The following is a 20,852-nucleotide window of genomic DNA, read 5'->3' as shown; positions in this document are numbered from 1 at the left end:
GGTGGTTGTGAGAGGGGCTGGCACCGGCAGCAGGTGCAAACTCTGGGCAGGACTGCAGCGTGCAGGAGCAAAGAATTTTCAGTACACCAGAGGCTCACCCCAATGACAGCGACCGGTGCCCCACTTAGGTCTGGCACCCCCGCTCACCTGCTCTACCATCCTGCCATGGCCGATGCCTGCCATGTTCTGTGCTCTGCTGCCTGAGTAAACTGCAAGTGCATGTACCACGTGCACCCCCTGGTGGTCAGCACACATCATAGTGACCGGTTGTTCGGTTGTTCAGTTGTTCCGCCGTTTGGTCTATTTGCATATTAGGGTTTTATATATATAGACTAGAGGCTCAGCATACGATATCATGAGGCCCCACCCGTCTGAACATGCCCCACCCACCCTCCTGCCGCACTCGCAGCTGTGTTTGCAGCCATGCCCACCTCACTGCTCCCACCCTCCTGCTGACCTGCCCATCTGCTGACCCGCCCATCTGCCCACCGGCTGCCAGCCTTGCTGTGATCAAAGCCTGTGGGCCATGGGGGAGGGCCTGAGAGGTGCTCCATGCATCTCATGGTAGCCTGTTGTTTGGTTGTTTTGGTCGTGACGCCTCTTGGTATTTAATTATTATGATAGCAACACACCACAAAAATATCTGTGGTAGTTTCACTGACCCAAGTTGGCCTTGATGATTGCTTTATTGACTGCTTCTTTCACATCCTTGTTCCTCAAGCTGTAGATCATGGGGTTCAGCATGGGGATCACGGTGGTATAAAACACAGCCACCATTTTCCCCTGCTCCACGGACTCTTCAGTGGGCCGCCTGAGATACATGAATATGAGAGTCCCATAAAACATGGTAACAGCTGTCAAGTGGGATCCGCATGTGGAGAAGGCCTTCTTCCTCCCGTCAGCAGAGCGCATGCGTAGCACAGCTACTACAATGAGGGTATAGGAGATCAGGACCACTGAGAGGGAATATGTGAAGTTAATTCCAGCAATCACAATCATCGTGTATTCTTTGATGTAGACCCCGCCACAGGCAATCTTGATGAGAGGAGGGTCTGCACAATAGAAGTGGTTGATTTTAAAGTTTCCACAGAAGTACAAGCCATATGTCCACAGTGTGCATATTAGACTAACAGAGAATCCATAGACATAAGGCACAGAAATAAGCCGAACACAGACAGTCCTGGACATTTTACTGCCATAAAGCAAAGGGTTGCAGATGGCCATGTAGCGATCAAAGGCCATCACTGCCAAGATATAAACTTCCACATGGACAAGGGCAATGAAAAAGTAACACTGCACCAAACACCCCACATAGGAAATGGTTTTTGTCTCTGATAACAAGTTTTCCAGCATTTTGGGGGTGACATTGGAAGAGAACCACACATCCACAAAAGACAAATGACTCAAGAAAAAGTACATAGGGCTCTGAAGCTGGGGGGTGACACTGATCAGTATGATCATACCAATATTCCCTAATAGAGTTATTATGTAAACTACTAGGAACACCCCAAAAAAGAGAACTTGAAGATCTTGGTGACTGGTCAACCCTAGAAGGATAAATTCTGTCACATCTGTGAAATTTGGCATTGTCTTTACACAGACTCAGTCTGTATGGCCTATTGAGAATTTTTTTTTAATGAATGGATTTGTTTTATTTTAAATTTTTGAGTCAATTAAAATAATTTAAAAATCAATGAGGATTTTCACAATGTCTAAAAATATATGGGCATAATTGTTTTCTTTAATGGGTCTTATAAGTAGTTACCATCAATATTTATCAGTTTCTTATCTGTAAGAGAGGAAATTACAGTCATTGTTAATACATATTATTAAAATTAGGAATTTATATTTTACTAGATTATGACACTAAAGTTAAAATCATAGGGAATAAATGTGACTAAAGTTAGACTGAGAGTTGTCAAAGAATGGTTAAATCCTATCCCACATGGACTGATTTACCAAAAAATGTTCTATATTCTTCATATGTATATAGATTTTTAAAAATGAAATTGTATTCAGAACCTTCAACTAGTGTCTCAACACATTGGTATTACAATCTAGTTATTTACATATATGTCCTATTTTTTGTCAGCATATGATATATGCTTTCAACATACAAAATTTCTGGTTGTATTTTATTTTGTTTAGCTAACATTATACTTGTTTGGCTGCCACTACTTGTGGGGATGAGGTGAGAGAAACTTAACAGCATAAACTCTATCAGTTGAACAATTATTTCAGAAGAGTAAACTGCAAGTGGTTTAATCACCTAGCACCCACTATCAAAGTTATGTCAATAGATAAATACCAAGATGTAAAGTTCAGTTAACTGAACTTTAATAACGAGTATGTCTCATTTCAGATTCCACTGCTTTTCAGAACCTATCAATTCCATGCTTATGATTCCTATTCAAACTTGGCATCACTGCAAGGGAAAGTTTCCCAAACAAAATTTTCTGTTTTACTGCACTTCTCCAGTTGACTTCTTCCAAGAACTAAAAACTTGCCGTGAGTTTTCAAAGATCTAATTGTAGGATTAGCACAAACTTGGGAATTTAAAGTCTATAATAATAATATTTAAAGGATATATTACTGAATTATAAATGAGTCTTTGTAATTGCTTACATTAATTAATTTTACAAATATCAAAGCCAATTACATGTCAGATGTGTTTGTTATATCTAGAAGTAATATAAATTCTGAAAATCTGAGGGTGAGCAAAATATACAAGATTCTGGCTTGCATTATCCTTTATTGTTGTTGAAAAGGAATTAGTAATAAATGAATTAGCAATAGACAAACATGCAAATGAGATCATTTAACCCTTTGCACTCACTTGCTTTTTTTCTCGATTCCTTTATTCTACTCGGGATTTAATTTTTTAAATACCCCAGATTTTACAAAGCGTGGCAATAGAATAAAAAACTGGAGTTTCTTTTCATACAAACTTATTTATTTGGATTTTTTTTATATTTCAAATTATTGATACATTCAAAGAGTAATTTTAATCTCAACATCTGAGTGCAAAAGGTTAAGGAGTGTAATTGCTGTGACAAAAGTACAGCACACTAATAAATAAGAAATAAGGGGAGGCAGAGTGCAGATAGAGTGATCAAAATGACCTCTCCGAGGAAGTGACTTCTGAGTCAGTGAGAAGTAGCCAGCTGTGTAGAAATATGAAGAAGTAAGTGCAAATTCAAAAGCTCAGAAGAGGAAATAGTAGCTTGGCATGTTGAAAAAGAGTGTTACTAGAAGCCTTCCTTTCTATATGAAAAAGTGCATGAACTTTATGATTATACTAGAGGCCCAGTGCATGAATTCATACACAGCTGTGGTCCAGCCAGCCCACCCCAATTGGGGTGGCAGGGGTGATTGGGGGTGGGGCCAACCAGGAGGAGGAGCCACAGGTGATTGGCCAGCTGGCTCTGCCCCAATCAGGGTGAGTGGGGCCAATCGGGGCCACAGTGCGCAACAAAGCAATCGGTTGTTCTGGCATTCTGATCACTTGGCTTTTATATATATATATAGAACATAGCCCCTCTAATTAGTAGCAGGGCACATTTGAGAAGTTAATTAATCTCTATGAGCTATTTTCTTACCCCTAAAATGTTTAATACATAAATTAAATATATCATCTTTAAAATGAATTAGGCACATAACATAAAGGCACTGCAGTTTTAGTTCTGATCTAAGTTTCCTTTTACTAGAGAGCTCCACTACAGCAGCTCAGCTGTTTGGCTCCTTTTAAGTATGAAAATACCCAGATGAGAGCTGCAGACTGTGTTTGGGAAATAGAGCTAAGGACAGGGATTTTCTTATTTAAAGACTCCTGACCCCACTCAATGAACCCAAATTCTCTAATGAACAGATTTTCACTTGAGTTAATGCTACCACTATATTGTTTTAAGTATAAAACATATGAAAAGCATCAAAGTATCTAAAATCATAAACTAATGCTACTTCTCTAATTTTGTTCCAGTCCCTGTGTGATGTGTATATTTCTCTTCCTCTACACATAATCACTAGCTCTGTGGTAGTAGCATTTGTCTCATTCATCTTGGCACTCTTTAAAATGCCCAGGTTGGATGTTACATAGAACAGATATTCAGAAATATTTACATATATAATTTATTTAGAAAGCATCCCGATCTCCAAATCAGCTTCATATATTGCTATAGTCTAATATTATTAAAACTCTCTAAGATATTTTTTCTAGTGACACTCATCTCAACTTTAGAATATTAATAAGAATAATCAACTTTTATTAAATGCTTATGAAACCCTTTGCATGCAAATGTTATGAAACATTAGAATTCTCACTTTACAAATGAGGAAACTGGTGCACTGACAGGCTAGGAAAGTCTTCATGAGTCAGACATCTGCTAATTGACCAAACTTGGGGTACAAACCAATTAATTTAACTGCAGCATGGTACCCTTAACAACCTTATATCGTCACCTCTTTGATAACTTATTATTCTATTTCTACATATTTAAAATTTAGTTTGATTACCCTCCAAACATGAACAAATTTATCCTTTTAATAACTTATCCATGATGGACAGAGGTTTGTATGACCCTAGAGCAGGCTGACCTACAAAGATAGACCACCACTGCTTCTCTCTACCTTTCCCTTATTAGGAGATTCCATAGACCCAGGAGCAGATGACCTGTCACTTCTGAGATAGAGTCAACTTATTACACAAGTGTGCATCATCTATAAAAACAATTTTGAGTATAGAATGTGTAATTTATAAATAAAAAAAGCAAATTATATTTTATTAACCTTCTAGGAATTTTTCATGAAGAAAAATTACTGGTGCAATCATCCTCAAGAGCACAATATTCTCAAACTTCACTTACATATATTTTAAGACAATGTGCAAATCAATGAAATTTGTAGAGAAGAATGAATGGGTGAAAAAGTGAGGAATAGCCTTGCCATTGTGGCTCAATGGTTTAGGTTCGACCTATGAACTAGGAGATCATGTTTCAATTCCTCGTCAGAGCACATACCCAGGTTGTTGGCTAGATCCCTAGTTGGGGCATGAAGGGAGGCAACTGGTCAATGATTCTATCTCATCATTGAGGTTTCTATCTCGCACTCCCTCTCCCTTTCTCTCTCTAAAAACCAATATTTTTAAATAAGCAATAAAAAGTTGAAAATCCCCATTGTAATAAGGTCATTCTTATGAAGTTATGAATAAAATCTGAATAGAAATAAAAATATTTGCCAGTAATATAATTTCACAAAATTAAACACTGTAATAACAAATAAGGCTACAAATAAGTTTTTAGTTTTCTCTTCAAAATAGAGATAAAAATAATAGATTTTACTGCATTCATCTGTATTGTATAAAATACAATTTGCAGACCTACCTTCAGCAGAGGAGAACAACAGAGGATACTTTTTTACTATTTATAAGAGAAGTTGGAACAATGAGAGCATCTCCCCAAGGAACTATCCAGGTAATTATGAAAAAAAATAATGGTTCCAATTCTAGAAACATTTCAAGAGTAGGAGAAGCTAAGGGGTGTTAATTGGAAGAATAATTCTTTTAGTTAAATCAAGAAATCAAAATTTTTGATATCATGGTATAATCTGTCTCACCTTCCCATGTGTTCTGCCCTCTTTTATCCACACTTAGCAATTATGCATGTCAGAAAAATATTCTTGGTTTGCGTCATGTAAAATTTTGGTCAGTCACTTTCTTTTCTGTTGTGTACATGTCTAATAGACACCATCTGTCAGGATATATGGTCATAACATCTTGTATCTCATGGTGTTTTTTATAGATGCCAGATTCATCAAAACTATAGATCACTTGGAAATGTTTAGGGAGAATGGGTGCAAGTAATGGTCTTGGTGAAGTAATCAATTATAGTAGAGCAATTTGACTCATGGAGTTTAAACTATTCTGAGAGTCAGAGCATCAACTTTGAAGTCAGACAGGTCAGGAATCAAACCTTGGCTCGAACCACTGTAACTATATGACCTTGGAAAAGTAACAATTCTCAGCCTCAGTACTCACCTGTACAATGGGGTAACTACTATATTACAGGGTGACTTAATGATCTCAGATGACATAGGGATAATTCTCAGCATAATGCCTACCTCATATGACACACTAAAAATTTTTTTAAATTATTTATGCAGTTTTCCCTCTGAACAGTTACCAACATAATTGTGCTCAGGCAAAGTTTTATTCTGAATTCTTCAGTGCCCAAGTACCCAGAACTCCTGAGTTATTTCTAATTTATTATGGATAAAATACATCGGATGAACTTTTGGGCACCAGGCTATTATGATACAATATACACTCTTTCATGAAAATGTAGCTTTGAAAAGAAGGAAATGGGTGTGTGTGTGTGTGTGTGTGTGTGTGTGTGTGTGTGTTATAGAAAGAAAAAAGAGTGGCAGAGACAAATACACTTTGTGTAGGAGATGATTAAATATAATGAAGTGGATAGATGTAGAAATACATCTACACTAATAAAAGAGAATTATGCAATTTGACTGTACCTCTGAATCGCCCATTAGCCAATCAGGAGTGAGTATGCAAATTAACCCAGCAAAGATGGTGGATTAATTTGCATATGCAGGCGCAGAGCAGCCAGGTGGGGCAGGATGCCTGCTATGGGGGGGCAGGGGCAGAGGGAGCTACAGGAGCAGTGCTGCTGCCCAGAGCGAGGACTTGCAGGCTCCCAGGCAGCCAGGAGCGAAGCCAGGGGAAGGAAGGCCTGTTCTTGCACGAATTTTCATGCAACAGGCCTCTAGTGTAACAATAAAAATCTATTTCAAAAAGTATTTTATAGAAATATCCTGAATTTTCAACTAATGGCAAAATTAAGTGCTGCCAACTCATGAAAATTATGAACCAGAATAGGCCTTGGAGTTCAAAGACTACATCCTAAAAATTAACTAGAGGAATAATAAGAGTTGAATTTTCCAAGGTTACCCACAAATTAATTTAAAATTTGGAAACTCAGACCAGGAACATGATTTAACCATTGACCTTGGCCTCATCATTCTTCATGTAAAACAAAATAACTCTCCAAAAATCAATTGACAAAGCATTTCACCTTTGGAGAAAAAAAAAAGAGTTTACAAAGCTCATTCATAACCACATGCTAACAGATTACAAGGTATTAAAATGCTATTATGAAATATATCATAACATAGTCTATCAAGAGTTCTCCAATAAATGGTTTTAATCTCACTGCCAAGTAACATTAAGGTAAGTTAGATCTTAAATTCTTTAGGGAGTTTAAGTTTTGTCATTAGAGACACAGTAATACTACAATTTAATCTAAAATAGCAATTTGTTTATATGCAAATAGTTTTAATGTGTTGCCCGTGATATGTGTGTGTTTATCTGGAAATGAATTCATATGCATTTTTTATTTTGTTTAGGGATAAGAAAACTCAAAAACATACAAGGAAAAACATTTGTTCTCATATTGCATGGATCTCATTTTATATTTACATATTTGCAGATAAATTTATAGCTACTTAAATGTGTAGTTTAAATCTGTGACTTACATTTCTGTAGTTATGTATTGTCCACATCAAAACATCCAGTTATTTATTTATTTATTTTTATTTATTTATTTATTTATTTATTTATTTATTTATCTGAAGACAAAGAATCTTTAAGGAAGTCAATTTGCAAAGTCTTTGCCTCATGCTTGTACTTTGTGACATTAGGTACAAGAGAGATACCAAATTATGTTAATACTAGCAGCCCGTTTGCACGAAGATTTGTGCAATAGACCTTCATTCACCTGGCTGCCTGCACCAGTTTTCTGCCGGCACCGGGGACCCAGGCCTTGGCTGTGGCCACCGCCTTCTGCCTTCTTTCAGGTTCGGGGCTTGGCCCCAGGTGGTGGCCTTGGGCTCAGCCGCACCCAACATCCCTGCTAAGGATCGCAGGAGCCGACCCCAGTGGTTTCCTGTGATCGGTGCAGGCTCCCCGCTGGTGCCCAAGGCCGGGAAAGCCTCGGGCGGCTTTCCCGGCCTTGGGCTCCACCACACCCCAACGTCCCTGCAACAGTTTCCTGGTGGGCATGGCTTGGTTGGTGGGCGTGGCTTGGTTGGTGGGCGTGGCTTGGGCGTAGCGAAGGTGCGGTCAATTTGCATATTTGTCTATTATAAGGTAAGATTATCATGGCAGGACACGGTATTGTGAACAAGAAAAAAAACAACCGTAAATATTTTATTTCTTGCAGATACAAAAATTATTTTTAAATATTTAAGTACTATATAATCACAGATGTGCAAAATATTACACATGAATATCATTTTCATTTGTTAAGAAGAATCTGAAGCATTGTGCTTTCAAAATGGCACGTCCATCCACTAATTCTACCCATTTTACTCAGACTGAAAACTGTTGGCAGGGGCACATGAAAGTGCAGTCTGGTGTCTGGCAACTTTTGGTTAAATTATAGCAGTTATTGGAATCATGCTGTGTCTCTTAAAAATGAAAAACAAAAATTGAAAAGGGATTAAATGCAATAGGATTTCTATTTTCAAAGTAGTTGTTGTTGAACAGACCTGCCTCACATTTTTTTTTTAAAAAGGCATGAAATATCACATAATCTCACAACTTCTAGCGAGACCATTTTACGATCTCATTCTAGAACATTAAGTAAAATATTTTTCTGTCCCAATTTACTCTCCAAGAAAGCAAATTGATATTTCCCAAAATTCATCTACTGCAATTTAAATAAGAAGAAATCTTTTCATTCTAGCTAAGTATTTGAACAATTTCAGTTCGTGTACTTCTGAACTTTGGCTCAAATAACCTTTTGATTAGTTAATTTATAAAATTTTAGTTTATCTTCTCTACTTACATCAACAGGAACGAATGGGTCAATCTACTTTATTTTCTTTGATTTTGAGTCTTTTTCTGTTTTTTCTTTTCAATGCACAGTCTGTAGCTTTTGTTAAAGGTCTTTAGCTATGTCCTGAGCCATTACCTGCTGACAAACAAATACTTATGAAACATAGAAGACGAGATTAACTCAATTTTATTTTATTTGGTTACACATATTCTGCTCATCACTTTGCTCGTGGCTTCTTTAACATCCTTGTTCCTCAAACTGTAGATCATGGGGTTCAACATGGGGATCACTGTGGTGTAAAACACAGCCACCATTTTCCCCTGCTCCACGGACTCCTCTGTGGGACGTCTGAGATACATGAAAATAAGAGTCCCATAAAATATGATGACCACTGTCAAGTGGGACCCACAGGTGGAAAATGCCTTCCGTCTCCCTTCTGCTGAGTGCATCCGTAGGATGGCAATGAGAATGAACAGATAGGAAATGATAACCACAGTCAGGGAATAGGTGAAGTTAATGCCTGCAAGAATGATCATGGTATATTCTTTGACGAAGGTCCCAGCACAAGCCATTTTGATAAGAGGTGGGTCTGCACAGTAGAAGTGGTTGATCTCAATTTTTCCACAGAAGTACAAGCCATAAGTCCATAATGTTGCCGCCAGACTAGTCAGAAAACCATATATGTAAGGGAAAGAGATCAGTCTAATACAGACAACCCTTGACATTCTGCTGCCATAGAGCAGAGGTTTCCCAATTGCCATGTATCTATCAAAGGCCATCACAGCAAGGATAAAAATTTCTACGTGGACAAGGGCGATGAAGAAGAAGCACTGTACCAGACAACCAGTGTAAGAAATAGTTTTTGTCTCTGATAACAGGTTTTCCAACATTTTAGGGGTGACATTGGAAGAAAACCACACGTCAACAAATGACAAATGACTGAGAAAAAAGTACATGGGGCTATCGAGCTGTGGACTGACCTTAATTAACATGATCATGCTAATATTGCCCACTATGGTGATAATATAGACCACAAGAAAAATGATGAAGAAGAGAACTTGCCATTCCCGATGACTAGTTAGTCCCAAAAGAATAAACTCTTTCACATCAGTGAAATTGAGCATTTTCTCAGTTCTAGGTCAATGTTAGTTACAAATCTCTGTGATAACAAAAAGAAAATAAATTTAAAAATCAGGTATTGATTACTTATTAATTTATACTTTTATCATGTCTGCTTACTATGGTGATAATATAGACCACAAGAAAAATGATGAAGAGAACTTGCCATTCCCAATGACTAGTTAGTCCCAAAAGAATAAACTGTTTCACATCAGTGAAATTGAGCATTTTCTCAGTTCTAGGTCAATGTTAGTTACAAATCTCTGTGATAACAAAAAGAAAATAAATTTAAAAATCAGGTATTGATTATTTATTAATTTATACTTTTATCATGTCTGCTTTCATTATTTTCTTTAATACATAGCTATGACTGCCTTTTGTCATTATTTTCAGTAAATCTTCTATAAGCAGTTGCTATGCAACAGGCTCTCTAAAGGTCACTAAGAATAATAAATTCTCAGGCCCATTACATAACAGTTATACAAAATATTGTGATTGAAACATGCTAGCACTAAATATTATGAGTAGCCAAATTTCCAAGACTACCTTTTAGACATCCTTCATTTCTAATGTTGGTATGTTTGGTAGTTTCATATTTTTAAGATATTTATAGAGAGTTATACTTCTGTTTTAACCACAAGTCAAAAATAAATTTTATTTCATCTTTTCTTATTATAAGTATATTCTCCAGGATTAGAAATGAAAGCCATTTAATCAAATAACTCATCCCTAAATGTCAGATAAAAATATATTTTGAATCTAACCTCATACTTGTACTTAACTTAAACTGAAGTTGGACAAACTAATCACATTCATCATCAAAACCAAGTGAAAATGGTGAACCACTTATACACATTCATACATATTCATACATTATACATATTCCCTCAATACGGACTCTTTGGCATATCTAACATATAATTATAATCTACTAAGTGTCATCCACTGTTATGTTCTAGAGACTCAAAAGTAAGTAAGATAAGGAGCTGCTCAGCCTTATGCATTTTTTAAAGATTAGCAAGAGAGAAATTCTTATTTGGAAAGTCAGATCTGATTGCACAGTACCACAGATGATTCATCACAAAAGGAAGTATAAAAAGATGGTGATGTTGGTTTTTTGCAAAAGCTAAATACATGAAAACCTGAGTGGTGGTTAACCAGGTAACAGCTATGATGAACTGACAGGGAAAATGGAGTGGTTAGGTCTGATCTTAGGGGATATGAAGTCTGGAAAGAAATAGAGAATTTGGGGATCTTAGAAGCACTTACAGTATTTTCTTCACCATTTGAAGGAAAAATATATACATAAATTTTCTTTATTATAACACTCTTTTTCAAATTAAGTTTCCAATAGATATAGATTTTCCCCCAAAGGACCAGGAATGAGAAAAATATTAAATATAAAGTTAAAAAATTATGTTTCTATTGTCTGGTTGAATTCTAGCTCCATAACATTTTATGCACTTGGGAAGGTTTTATTTTTTGTTTGTTTTTAGTTTCTCTATGCCTTCATATGATGTAACAGCAATAATAGTATTCATTTCATAGTGTACCTATGAGCATGAAAGAGATATTATACATTAACACACAATAAATATACAAAGGACAATTGTTATTAAATAAACTCCTGAAAATTATAGCTTCCATTAATAGTTTGTAATAATCAAATAATCAAATCTCTATAGAAAAATTCTCTCCCTCATTTCTCTGTCTCTTTCACATATACAAATAACACACCTTATACACACAGATAACATATATGGAATAATTAATGTTAATTAATAAAAAAAATCCAATATACAACCTTCATCTGACAGTTCTAGGCAGATTCATTTTTATACCAACCTGAGAATGAAGAGAAATATCTCCAGGAAGGATACAGAGTTGAAAAGTGAACGCTGTGTAAGAGATGGAAAACAACTTATATATACCAGGCAAAAGAGAAACTGGAGGTCTATAGAGACATTTCCTTTAAATCTTTGCTTTAGTGAAAAAAAAAAAGAAGAAGCAATTAAGAAGCTTCCCCTAGAAATGACCCTGGGGAAAGTACATCTCTAGAGGAAGAATTGACCGTTGAGTTTTGTTTTTTCAGTAACAGATTTGCACAATTTTATTTCCCCTCAAACTCAAGTTGTTTTGGATGTGTCTAGGATCAAATAACAATATTTGTTTTGAGTTTGAATCACACTAAATTTGGTGATGATGTTACTCAACTTGAATAAGGTTATCTTATGTTCTGTACTCAGAGTCTATGCCAGTTGGCTTTTCCAGAGAAAGAGGAAATAATATTATCCCTTATAATTAAAATTGTAGCTTCTGGAAGCAGGAAAATTATATATGCTTCAACTTACTCAGTTTATAAGCAAGGAAAACTAGAAACTTAATCATAGCAACATTACAGCATTTATTAAAGTTAACACATGCCAGACACTGCTAATTTAATTTAATCTAATTCTCATAATTACCTTCTAAGGTAATTGTAGTACTGCCATTTTTATAGGAAAAAAACAAAACAAAACACAAAAACCCAAAACAAGTCTTAGAAAGTGGTGTCTTACTCAAGGTAACACTCAATAAATCAAAAAATAGATTCCTGATTCCAGAATTTGATTCCAGTTATAGTTAATTACCTAATTCTATTGTCCAACAACTATTAACAGAGCAGACCAAAAATCTCAATTTCTGACCCAAAAGGAGTTTCATTTTCACTATATGACTGGTGTATATGTTATATTATATCATGGTCTTTATGGACTTGAGCAGGGAAAAAGAGTAAATATATCTCCCCCAAATTTTCTAAAAATAACTTGATTATAAATATTTATGGAAACACACTCTAATTCCAAAACATCAACAAGATTGTGTGATTACCTTCTAATAATCATCATAAGGTAAGAAACAAATAGGATCTTAAATGGATACCATAGGATATTAAGTATGTTCACATATAAAGTTTATTGAATTAATTAGTATCATTAGCCTACATAAAGAAAACACAATCTTTTATGAAATCTTGATTTCTAAAACATTCAAATGCATTTAGAAAGCACATCCATGAAGGCATTTTTATGATTCTTCAAAAAGAAAACAAAAGCTTACTTAGTTGTAATATTGAGACTCTGAGAAAAAAGTTTTATGTGACAAAATATTTTAAAAGAGATTTCACTCAAGGACATTTGTAGAGATGTTATCAGGTATCTAAGATTCTCCCATCACCTATGAAATAAAGTGTTACTCAATTCAAGTATTGGGAGTCATTGGAAGTGGGTTAGGTAGTCATTACTTAAATGAGTAAAATTTGAAATTGAGCTTATTTTTAAAAAGTGGGGTGTAGATTGCTATTCATCAAAGAGGAGATGGTAGAACCCTATGTTTTAGCCTGACATGGTGTCCTAGAATAAAAGTTTCCTAAACTCTCTTGCAGGGAGGTTTGAGATTATGATTAAGTTGGCCCCAAAGATCTGAGAAAACATGTTGCATAGAACATTTAGAACATCTAAACCATTTGCACATGTGGGCTGCTTTCAGAGCAGTTGTGCATCTTAACGTGACTGTAGGAATGCAAGCCATCTTAAAACAAAACAAAACAAACAACAACAACAAAAACAAGCTGTAAAGGACTCAGAGACCAAATCTAATAAAGCTGGCATGCAAATTGGAGACTGCTTACTTCAGATTTTTTTTTTTACCTATCAGAAAAACAAAACAAAGTGAAAATTTAAATTTGTTTAAACCACTATTTTTTTTCCTGTAAGAAATGACACTAGTCGATATAGGAATGTGTATGAATTGCCTAAATGTTACCTCTTATTCTTCCCATTTTTCAAGCACTTGTTCAGAGAATTTTAACCTCATCAGCTACCTGACACAAAATGTGAGAAAATGTATTGTGTAAAACTTGCTTAAAAAGAGATGTCTAACCCAATAATATCATATCTTGCTATGTCTAGAATTATTTTTAATGACAGTTGAGCACTTTTATTTCCCCAATTTTTGTCTCCAGACTGCTTTTCTCAATGCCTCTTTCACATCCTTGTTCCTGAGGCCATAGATCATGGGGTTCAGCATGGGGATCACTGTGGTGTAAAACACAGCCACCATTTTGCCCTGCTCCACGGACTCCTCTGTGGGACGTCTCAAATGCATGCAGAAGAGGGTTCCATAGAAGATTGTGACCACTGTCAGGTGGGAGCCACATGTGGAGAAAGCTTTCTTTCTTCCTTCTGCAGAGCGGCTTCGAAGGATGGCGACCAGGATGAACATGTAGGATGTGAGAATGATCAGGAGGGACTGGACGTTGCTGTAGCCAGCGACTATGTACATCGATAGCTCTTTGCTGTAGGTGTCAGAACATGCTAGCTTGATAAGAGGAGGATCAGCACAGTAGAAATGATTAATTTCATTAGCGCCACAGAAATGGAGGTTGTAGGTCCTCAAGGTCTCCATCACACTAAGGAGGAAGCCATAGACATAAGGAACAATGACCAGGCGGACACAGACACTCTTGGACATCCTGCTACTGTAGAGCAGTGGATTACAGATAGCCATGTAGCGGTCATATGCCATGACAGCCAACATGCAGTGCTCTGTGAGGACCACAGCAATGACGATATAGCACTGCACCAAGCAGCCTGCATATGAGATGGTCTTCTTCTCTGATAAGAAATTTTCTAGCATTTTGGGGGTGACATTTGTGGAGAAACACAGATCTAGAACAGACAGACTTGAGAGGAAGAAGTACATGGGAGTGTGGAGTCGAGAATCAATTTTGATTAAAACAATCATGCCCACATTTCCTATCACAGTGACTATGTAGACCATGAGGAACAGCACAAAAAAAGCAACTTGCAACCCTGGACGACTTGTTAGGCCCAAGAGAATAAATTCTGTCACTTCAGTGTAGTTTCTTCTGGACATTTCTATGTCTCACAGGAGAGGCATTAGTTTATCTAAGGAGAGATATAAAGGAATTTTTTAATCATTGAGTATTGTATCAGGTTAAATATTGTTTGCTTTGTTTCTTTAATCCTCACCCAATGATATTTTTCCATTGATTTTTAGAGAGAGTGGAAGAGAGAGGCAAAGACAGAGAGAAATATCAGTGTAAGAGAAACACATCAATTGGTGGCCTCCTGCACGAGCCCCATTCAGGGCCCAGGCTAGGGAGAAACCTGCAACTGAGGTCCATGCCCTTGACAGGAATCAAACCTGGAACCCTTTGGTCCGCAGTCCAATGCTCTATCCACTGAACAAAGCCAGCTAGGGCTATCAGGTTAGATATTATAAAAAGATCTAAAAGGCCTTAATTATGTTATCTCAGTAGCATTTCCATAATTAGAGATGAACAGATGTACGATAAAGCAAGTCTAAAAGTTTTCAACAGAATGAGTTTTATTCAGGTTGTATTTGTAATCACACTGTGCAGTTAAGTTGGAGCTTAAAAATAAAATTATAAATTTAAGTATCTCAATACTTGAAAAAATGTTTTAAATCTAAAGTTATCTGTCAAAGAAAATATTATAATATAAATTTAGAAATGCTTAGAGTTCCTGTCTGCCTTCTTTCATATATACACATAGATACATAGAAGGTTAGCAATCACTTTGAAGATAACACAGGTAAAGATCATTCTGAACACTGAGAAACTGAATTGTAGGGAGATGAGATGAGACGACATAACCCATCAGACCTTCATCTCATATTTCCCAGTTTGGTGATTTACTGATGTATTATCTATCTCATCTAGTACAAATTTACAAACAAAATTTTTTAAATGCTACCAATTGCATAAATTGAAGTTTATTTCTAAATATTCTATTCTGTGGGGCAATTTTGACATTAGCAAATGTCATTATCAGATAATTTGTCAAAGGCTGTGTAAAACTTCTGATATTCTCTGAACAGATTCAGAATATTGATGTGACAGTACTTCATTTTTAACCTACCCTAGAATATAAGTGAAACTAACAAATCTAATTAATTTGCTGCTTAAAGTTGTAACAATGCAACAACAATCATAATAATTGTTGGGTTCTTATATCCCATGCACCATATTAAAGTACTTTCCATTTATTATTTTATTTTATTCTACATGTCCTGTGAAATAGATACTATATCATACCATTTTGCATTCAATAAACACAGATGATTTCTTGGACCTTTTGGTTTCAAATCTTATCCTCATAGCTATTAAATATTGTGAGGTATTTCAATAACTATACCCATTTTATTAACATTAAATTTTATAGTTCATAAAACACTTTAAGGCACTTTATAAAACCTTGTAAGCCATTCATGTATGCATGCTTATAGCAAGTAATTCTGGCTCGAAGCTCAGAAATGGAAGAACTAGGAGAGGAATAAGATAATTCCCAGTTTAGTGTTCTTCCTCTGTAACATGCTACTTCCACAGGAAACCTCATCACTTCCTCTCAGTTGAATGGACTGCTTGGGAAAAGAGAATAACTTTTGCCAAAAATGTTAAATTCAATTTTTATCATTATAATTAGTTAATTTATTAATATTAATAATAGGAACAGAGCAAAAGGGAAGCCAGCATTGTCAGCATGGTCATCAGGACAGCTTCACCAGGAAGCTACAGCTTCAGGCTCCCAGGGAACCACCAATCCATTCCCTGCAGATCGCTGGGGGAAGGGATCAAACAAAGAGGGATATACTAGTAGGCGCAAGGAAGTTGGGGTCACATAGGGAAGTGCATGCCTGTCAGTCTAGCCTGGAAAACAATGAATTGGCCAGAAGGGTGGAGCCACTGCAAGCACGCATATTCTTGGAAGGGTAAAATCCCCAAGGCAAAGTGTTCTCTCTCTCTTGTTTTGTTCTTGCCTGGCATTCCCTTGCTTTGTGACCTGCAGTCGCCCCTTGCATTTGCCTGCCATGTGGTCTTAAGTAGCTGCTTGGCCCAGGGCCAGGCAGACTCCACACACAGGCTGCTGGACTGCCCTGTGCTTTATTATGGAGTGGAGACTCTGGGCGTGGCCTGAATTCTTGCCCTGCTGAAGACAAGATTGAACTTTTTCTATGGCGGAACAGAGGGAAATGGGACAGTGGAATCCCAGGGGTTTAATTCCACAAAATAGAGATCACTCATCCTCCCATGCAAGAACCCCACTTCCACAGGTAACAGGTGGGGATACAAAGTTAACAAACTTTATTGCTTCTTATTCTGCACCAATGATTGCACTGTAAGCTACCAGGAAAAATAAATATGAATAAAATAGGATCTTGAAGTAGAGCTGGCCTCTTTCTTCTTTCCTTCCTTCCTTCCTTCCTTCCTCCCTCCCTCCCTCCCTCCCTCTCTCTCTCTCTCTCTCTCTCTCTCTCTCTCCCTTTCTTTCTTTCTTTCTTTCTTTCTTTCTTTCTTTCTTTCTTTCTTTCTTTCTTTCTTTCTTTCTTTCTTTCTTTCTTTCTTTCTTTTCTTAGGTATAGATGATAGGGACAGACCAGACATTCTAACAAAGGTAAGAGATGGAAGAGTGAGAAGAAAGGAAGAAAGACAGGCAGCCAAGGTATCAGTGCCCTAACTTAAAACTAGGAGGAAATTTGCTCCAAGAATCCAGGTATTGTGATTCAATTGGCAAAAAGGAAACCAAGAGCTCTTTGAACTCTATGCCCAATGAGCAACTTTTCCAGTTCATTATCTAGATTATAGTACTGACTTGTGTCTAAGATCTTTGCAATTTTGCTTAGATCTCACTGGCTATAGGCAAACGTCATTTTTTAGTAGAAAACATCATCGCTAACCATATTTTAATTTTAGAATTGTGGGGCTATGGCAGAGACAACTAATATAAGATATAGCCCATGGGAGATCTGTCAGACTGCCGCTAAGCATCAAGAAATACTCACAACAGACACTCATATGCAGTTAGAAACCTGGATGAGTCACATAGCTGCATGTGGCACCTGGCAAAAGAAGGATCAGAATACTCTTCATCAACTTATTGTTGTAAGATCTTTGATCCAATTTAGTTTTTTATTACATAGTTCAAGTATCTTGATTGAAAAAAACTTCTAGGGGGTGGGAGGGAATGTTTCTCTGGAGTACAAGCATGGCTTGTAAAAACAAAACAAAACAAAAAATAGATCTTAGAAACAGGACATTGGAAAAGAATTCAGAACCTTATAAATAAGAGAACCATAAAGGACTTAGAGAGCTTCTAGTCTAAACCTCAAAGCTGCATATACTGAAGCTAACGTCTCCATATGTTTAATGCTCACAAGAAAATGCCTATATGAGCATATACTTTAATTCTGAGAAGTCAGAACAATTTTAAACTATTAATAAACTTCATGGATCTAAATTTTCTAATTGTCTTTTTCTTGTGGAAATTGATGGCAGAAGATACCCAGAAATTAGGTAAATGAAAAACAGAAAAAGAATGTTATTTGAAACTAATCTTATTGAAACATCTGTTGGAGAGCCATAGTATGAAATTCTACCAGGATGATTCAAAAACACTGGTAACATAGAGAAAGACAGGGTCGAGCAACCACCCTATAGATTTTTTCTCATAGAATATACATTGTCTGTGCAAATTTCCTGTGAAATTGCCTATTTCAACACATCAATATCTAAAAAGTATGCAATCTAGTGAAGCAAATACACAAATTGCTAGATATTGAAAACTAATATGTAAACACTTTTCCTCTCCTACCTGTAAAAATGTGAGTGTCTTCTTAGTGACCACAAAGGTCAAATTCTTACCGGTGCTATAGGATTTATACCCAACTTATTGACATCAGCATTTATCTCAGGAGAATCCCCAACTGTTTCAAGAAACAATTAAAAATGAAATCCCAATGGAGAGCATTCTCATGGGGAGAAATACTAATTGGTAGTACTACACTTTCTCAATTCAAGATTTTTTAATTCTATATTTTTTTAAAATATATTTTATTGATTTTTTACAGAGAGGAAGAGAGAGGGATAGAGAGTTAGAAACATCGATGAGAGAGAAACATCGATCAGCTGCCTATTGCACACCCCCTACTGGGGATGTGCCCGCAACCAAGGTACATGCCCTGGACCGGAATCGAACCTGGGACCCTTGAGTCCGCAGGCCGACGCTCTATCCACTGAGCCAAACCGGTTTCGGCAAATTCTATATTTTATAATTCATTGATGTTTAGATCATTTGTCTGCTATGAGTAGTAGGGCAATATTTAAGACGATAATGAAAAACAAATTTACAATACTTTGGGGACACAACTCATGAAACAGAATTCAGGTCATTGTCTTCATCATTTCAAGTTCTCTAACTTATTTCCTACTTTGTTTGTTCTTTAACTAATTCACACAAAATATGTTCTCAGTGAAAAGTTCAATGCTGTTTACTCCCCAGAATACAAATATGAATAACATATCTGTTCCCTAAAAGAAGTTTGCACATTGATGAGATATTTAAATAAATAATACTAGGTACAAATGATTAGTTTCCAGAAGAAAAACACATGGAATGTGAGACACTGGTAACTACCAATGACAACAACAGTGCTTCATATAGACAATAATCAACAAATATACACTGAGTGGCCAGATTATTATTATCTCTGAATGCATAATAATCTGGCCACTCAGTGTAGACTGACCACAGAGTTGGGATTTTAAAATAAGGCTTTTCCATGTATAAGAACTGCATTGTGGGTAGTTAGAAAGAAGCAGAGGACTTACTAGCCAGAGGCTGGGGGCCACTATCTCCTGGTCCCTTGACATATCAAGATTTGCAAGCTTTTCCTTGTACATAAGTACACTGAGTGGCCAGATTATTATGCGTTCAGAGATCATAAAAATCTGGCCACTCAGTGTATGTTAAATATATTAAAGACTATATTTAATTTGTTGTTTCTACCATGCCTCCCATGTTTGGTTTCCTGGCATCAACATCACCTGTTGTTTCTCCCATTTATTAAGCTCCAGACACATGGCCTTTCTTTTTGTTATTCTAACATGACTGGCTTCATGCCTAAAACTTTGATTCTCCTGGTTACAATTCCCAAAGACTTTGGTTATTATTGCCTTATGCTGTTTATGTAGACTGCAATTCAAATGTCACTTCTCCAAGAGTCCTTGCCCATCCATTGAAGCTAACCCATTAGCATGACCTTCACTTCTGATGTTGCCAGTTACCATCTTCCATATTGACTTGTCTTACTCTCTCCACAGCATTTACCCATACCTGAGATATTCCTTTTTTAATTTATCTTTATTGTTAAAAGTATTACAGAGGAGATAATCTATCTGTTTGTTTGCTATCTGACTCCCCTCCCTCCTAAAGCTTAATAGAGGACTTTTTTGTCTTGTTTATTGTTGAATCTCCAGTTTCTAATATATTGTCCAGTGATCAACATAAGTTCAGTGAATAAACATTTTAAACCAATGATAGCAATCACTGTCTCCAGATAACAGTTCAGCAACAGATCTAGAAAGCAACCTTGCAAAATCCAAGAGTAAGATAGAAGCCTCTAGGGAGAAAGTGTGCATATTATAGGTCATCTATCAGTTTGTCTCTATAGAAGGTCCTGTATAGTTCAGTGACAGTTTTGGGGAAAGTAGATATAAAAATAAAAGCAAAAGTAAAGACAACTCTCAACTCTATGAAAATCAAACAATTGTGCAAACAGAGAATTACATTCATAGTATTACTAACGATCTTAGTAATTAGTATTGGTAATGCTCTCAGTGTTACTCATAGTATTATTAAGGTATCACTAATGATATATTCATAGTATTTTAAAAAACAAATATTTATTTAAGAAAAAATTCAAATGTGGCCAGATTGTGAAGATGAGAAGAAAGAAGTGGTGGTTCTTGGATAGGAATGCAGGAATTTGTGGAAGAATTGTAATATTTTATTTTCAATAAAAAAG

The 20,852-nt window shown here is 36.3% G+C and overlaps 2 protein-coding genes across 3 annotated transcripts; both read right to left on the bottom strand.

Moving 5' to 3' along the window:
• Positions 1-654: 654 nt before the first annotated feature.
• On the bottom strand, positions 655-9,970 carry LOC103302314 (olfactory receptor 5M9). The gene is made up of 2 exons (XM_008159376.2): positions 9,371-9,970; positions 655-1,590 (listed from the first exon to the last, which is right to left on the bottom strand). The coding sequence occupies exons 1-2, from the start codon at positions 9,968-9,970 to the stop codon at positions 655-657; spliced, it is 1,536 nt and encodes a 511-aa protein (XP_008157598.2).
• Positions 9,971-12,815: 2,845 nt separating this feature from the next.
• On the bottom strand, positions 12,816-14,882 carry LOC103302315 (olfactory receptor 1030-like). 2 transcript variants are annotated; one of them, XM_054725283.1, is made up of 2 exons: positions 13,974-14,882; positions 12,816-12,836 (listed from the first exon to the last, which is right to left on the bottom strand). In XM_054725283.1, the coding sequence occupies exons 1-2, from the start codon at positions 14,880-14,882 to the stop codon at positions 12,816-12,818; spliced, it is 930 nt and encodes a 309-aa protein (XP_054581258.1). The 2 variants fall into 2 exon arrangements, with proteins under 2 accessions (XP_054581258.1, XP_008157599.2); XM_008159377.2 differs by lacking the exon at positions 12,816-12,836 and having other exon boundaries at positions 13,944-14,882.
• Positions 14,883-20,852: the final 5,970 nt, after the last annotated feature.

Source organism: Eptesicus fuscus, chromosome 13 (assembly GCF_027574615.1).
Source record: "Eptesicus fuscus isolate TK198812 chromosome 13, DD_ASM_mEF_20220401, whole genome shotgun sequence".
Classification (NCBI taxonomy): Eukaryota; Metazoa; Chordata; class Mammalia; order Chiroptera; family Vespertilionidae; genus Eptesicus; species Eptesicus fuscus.
This window is presented reverse-complemented; position numbering and strand designations above follow the sequence as displayed.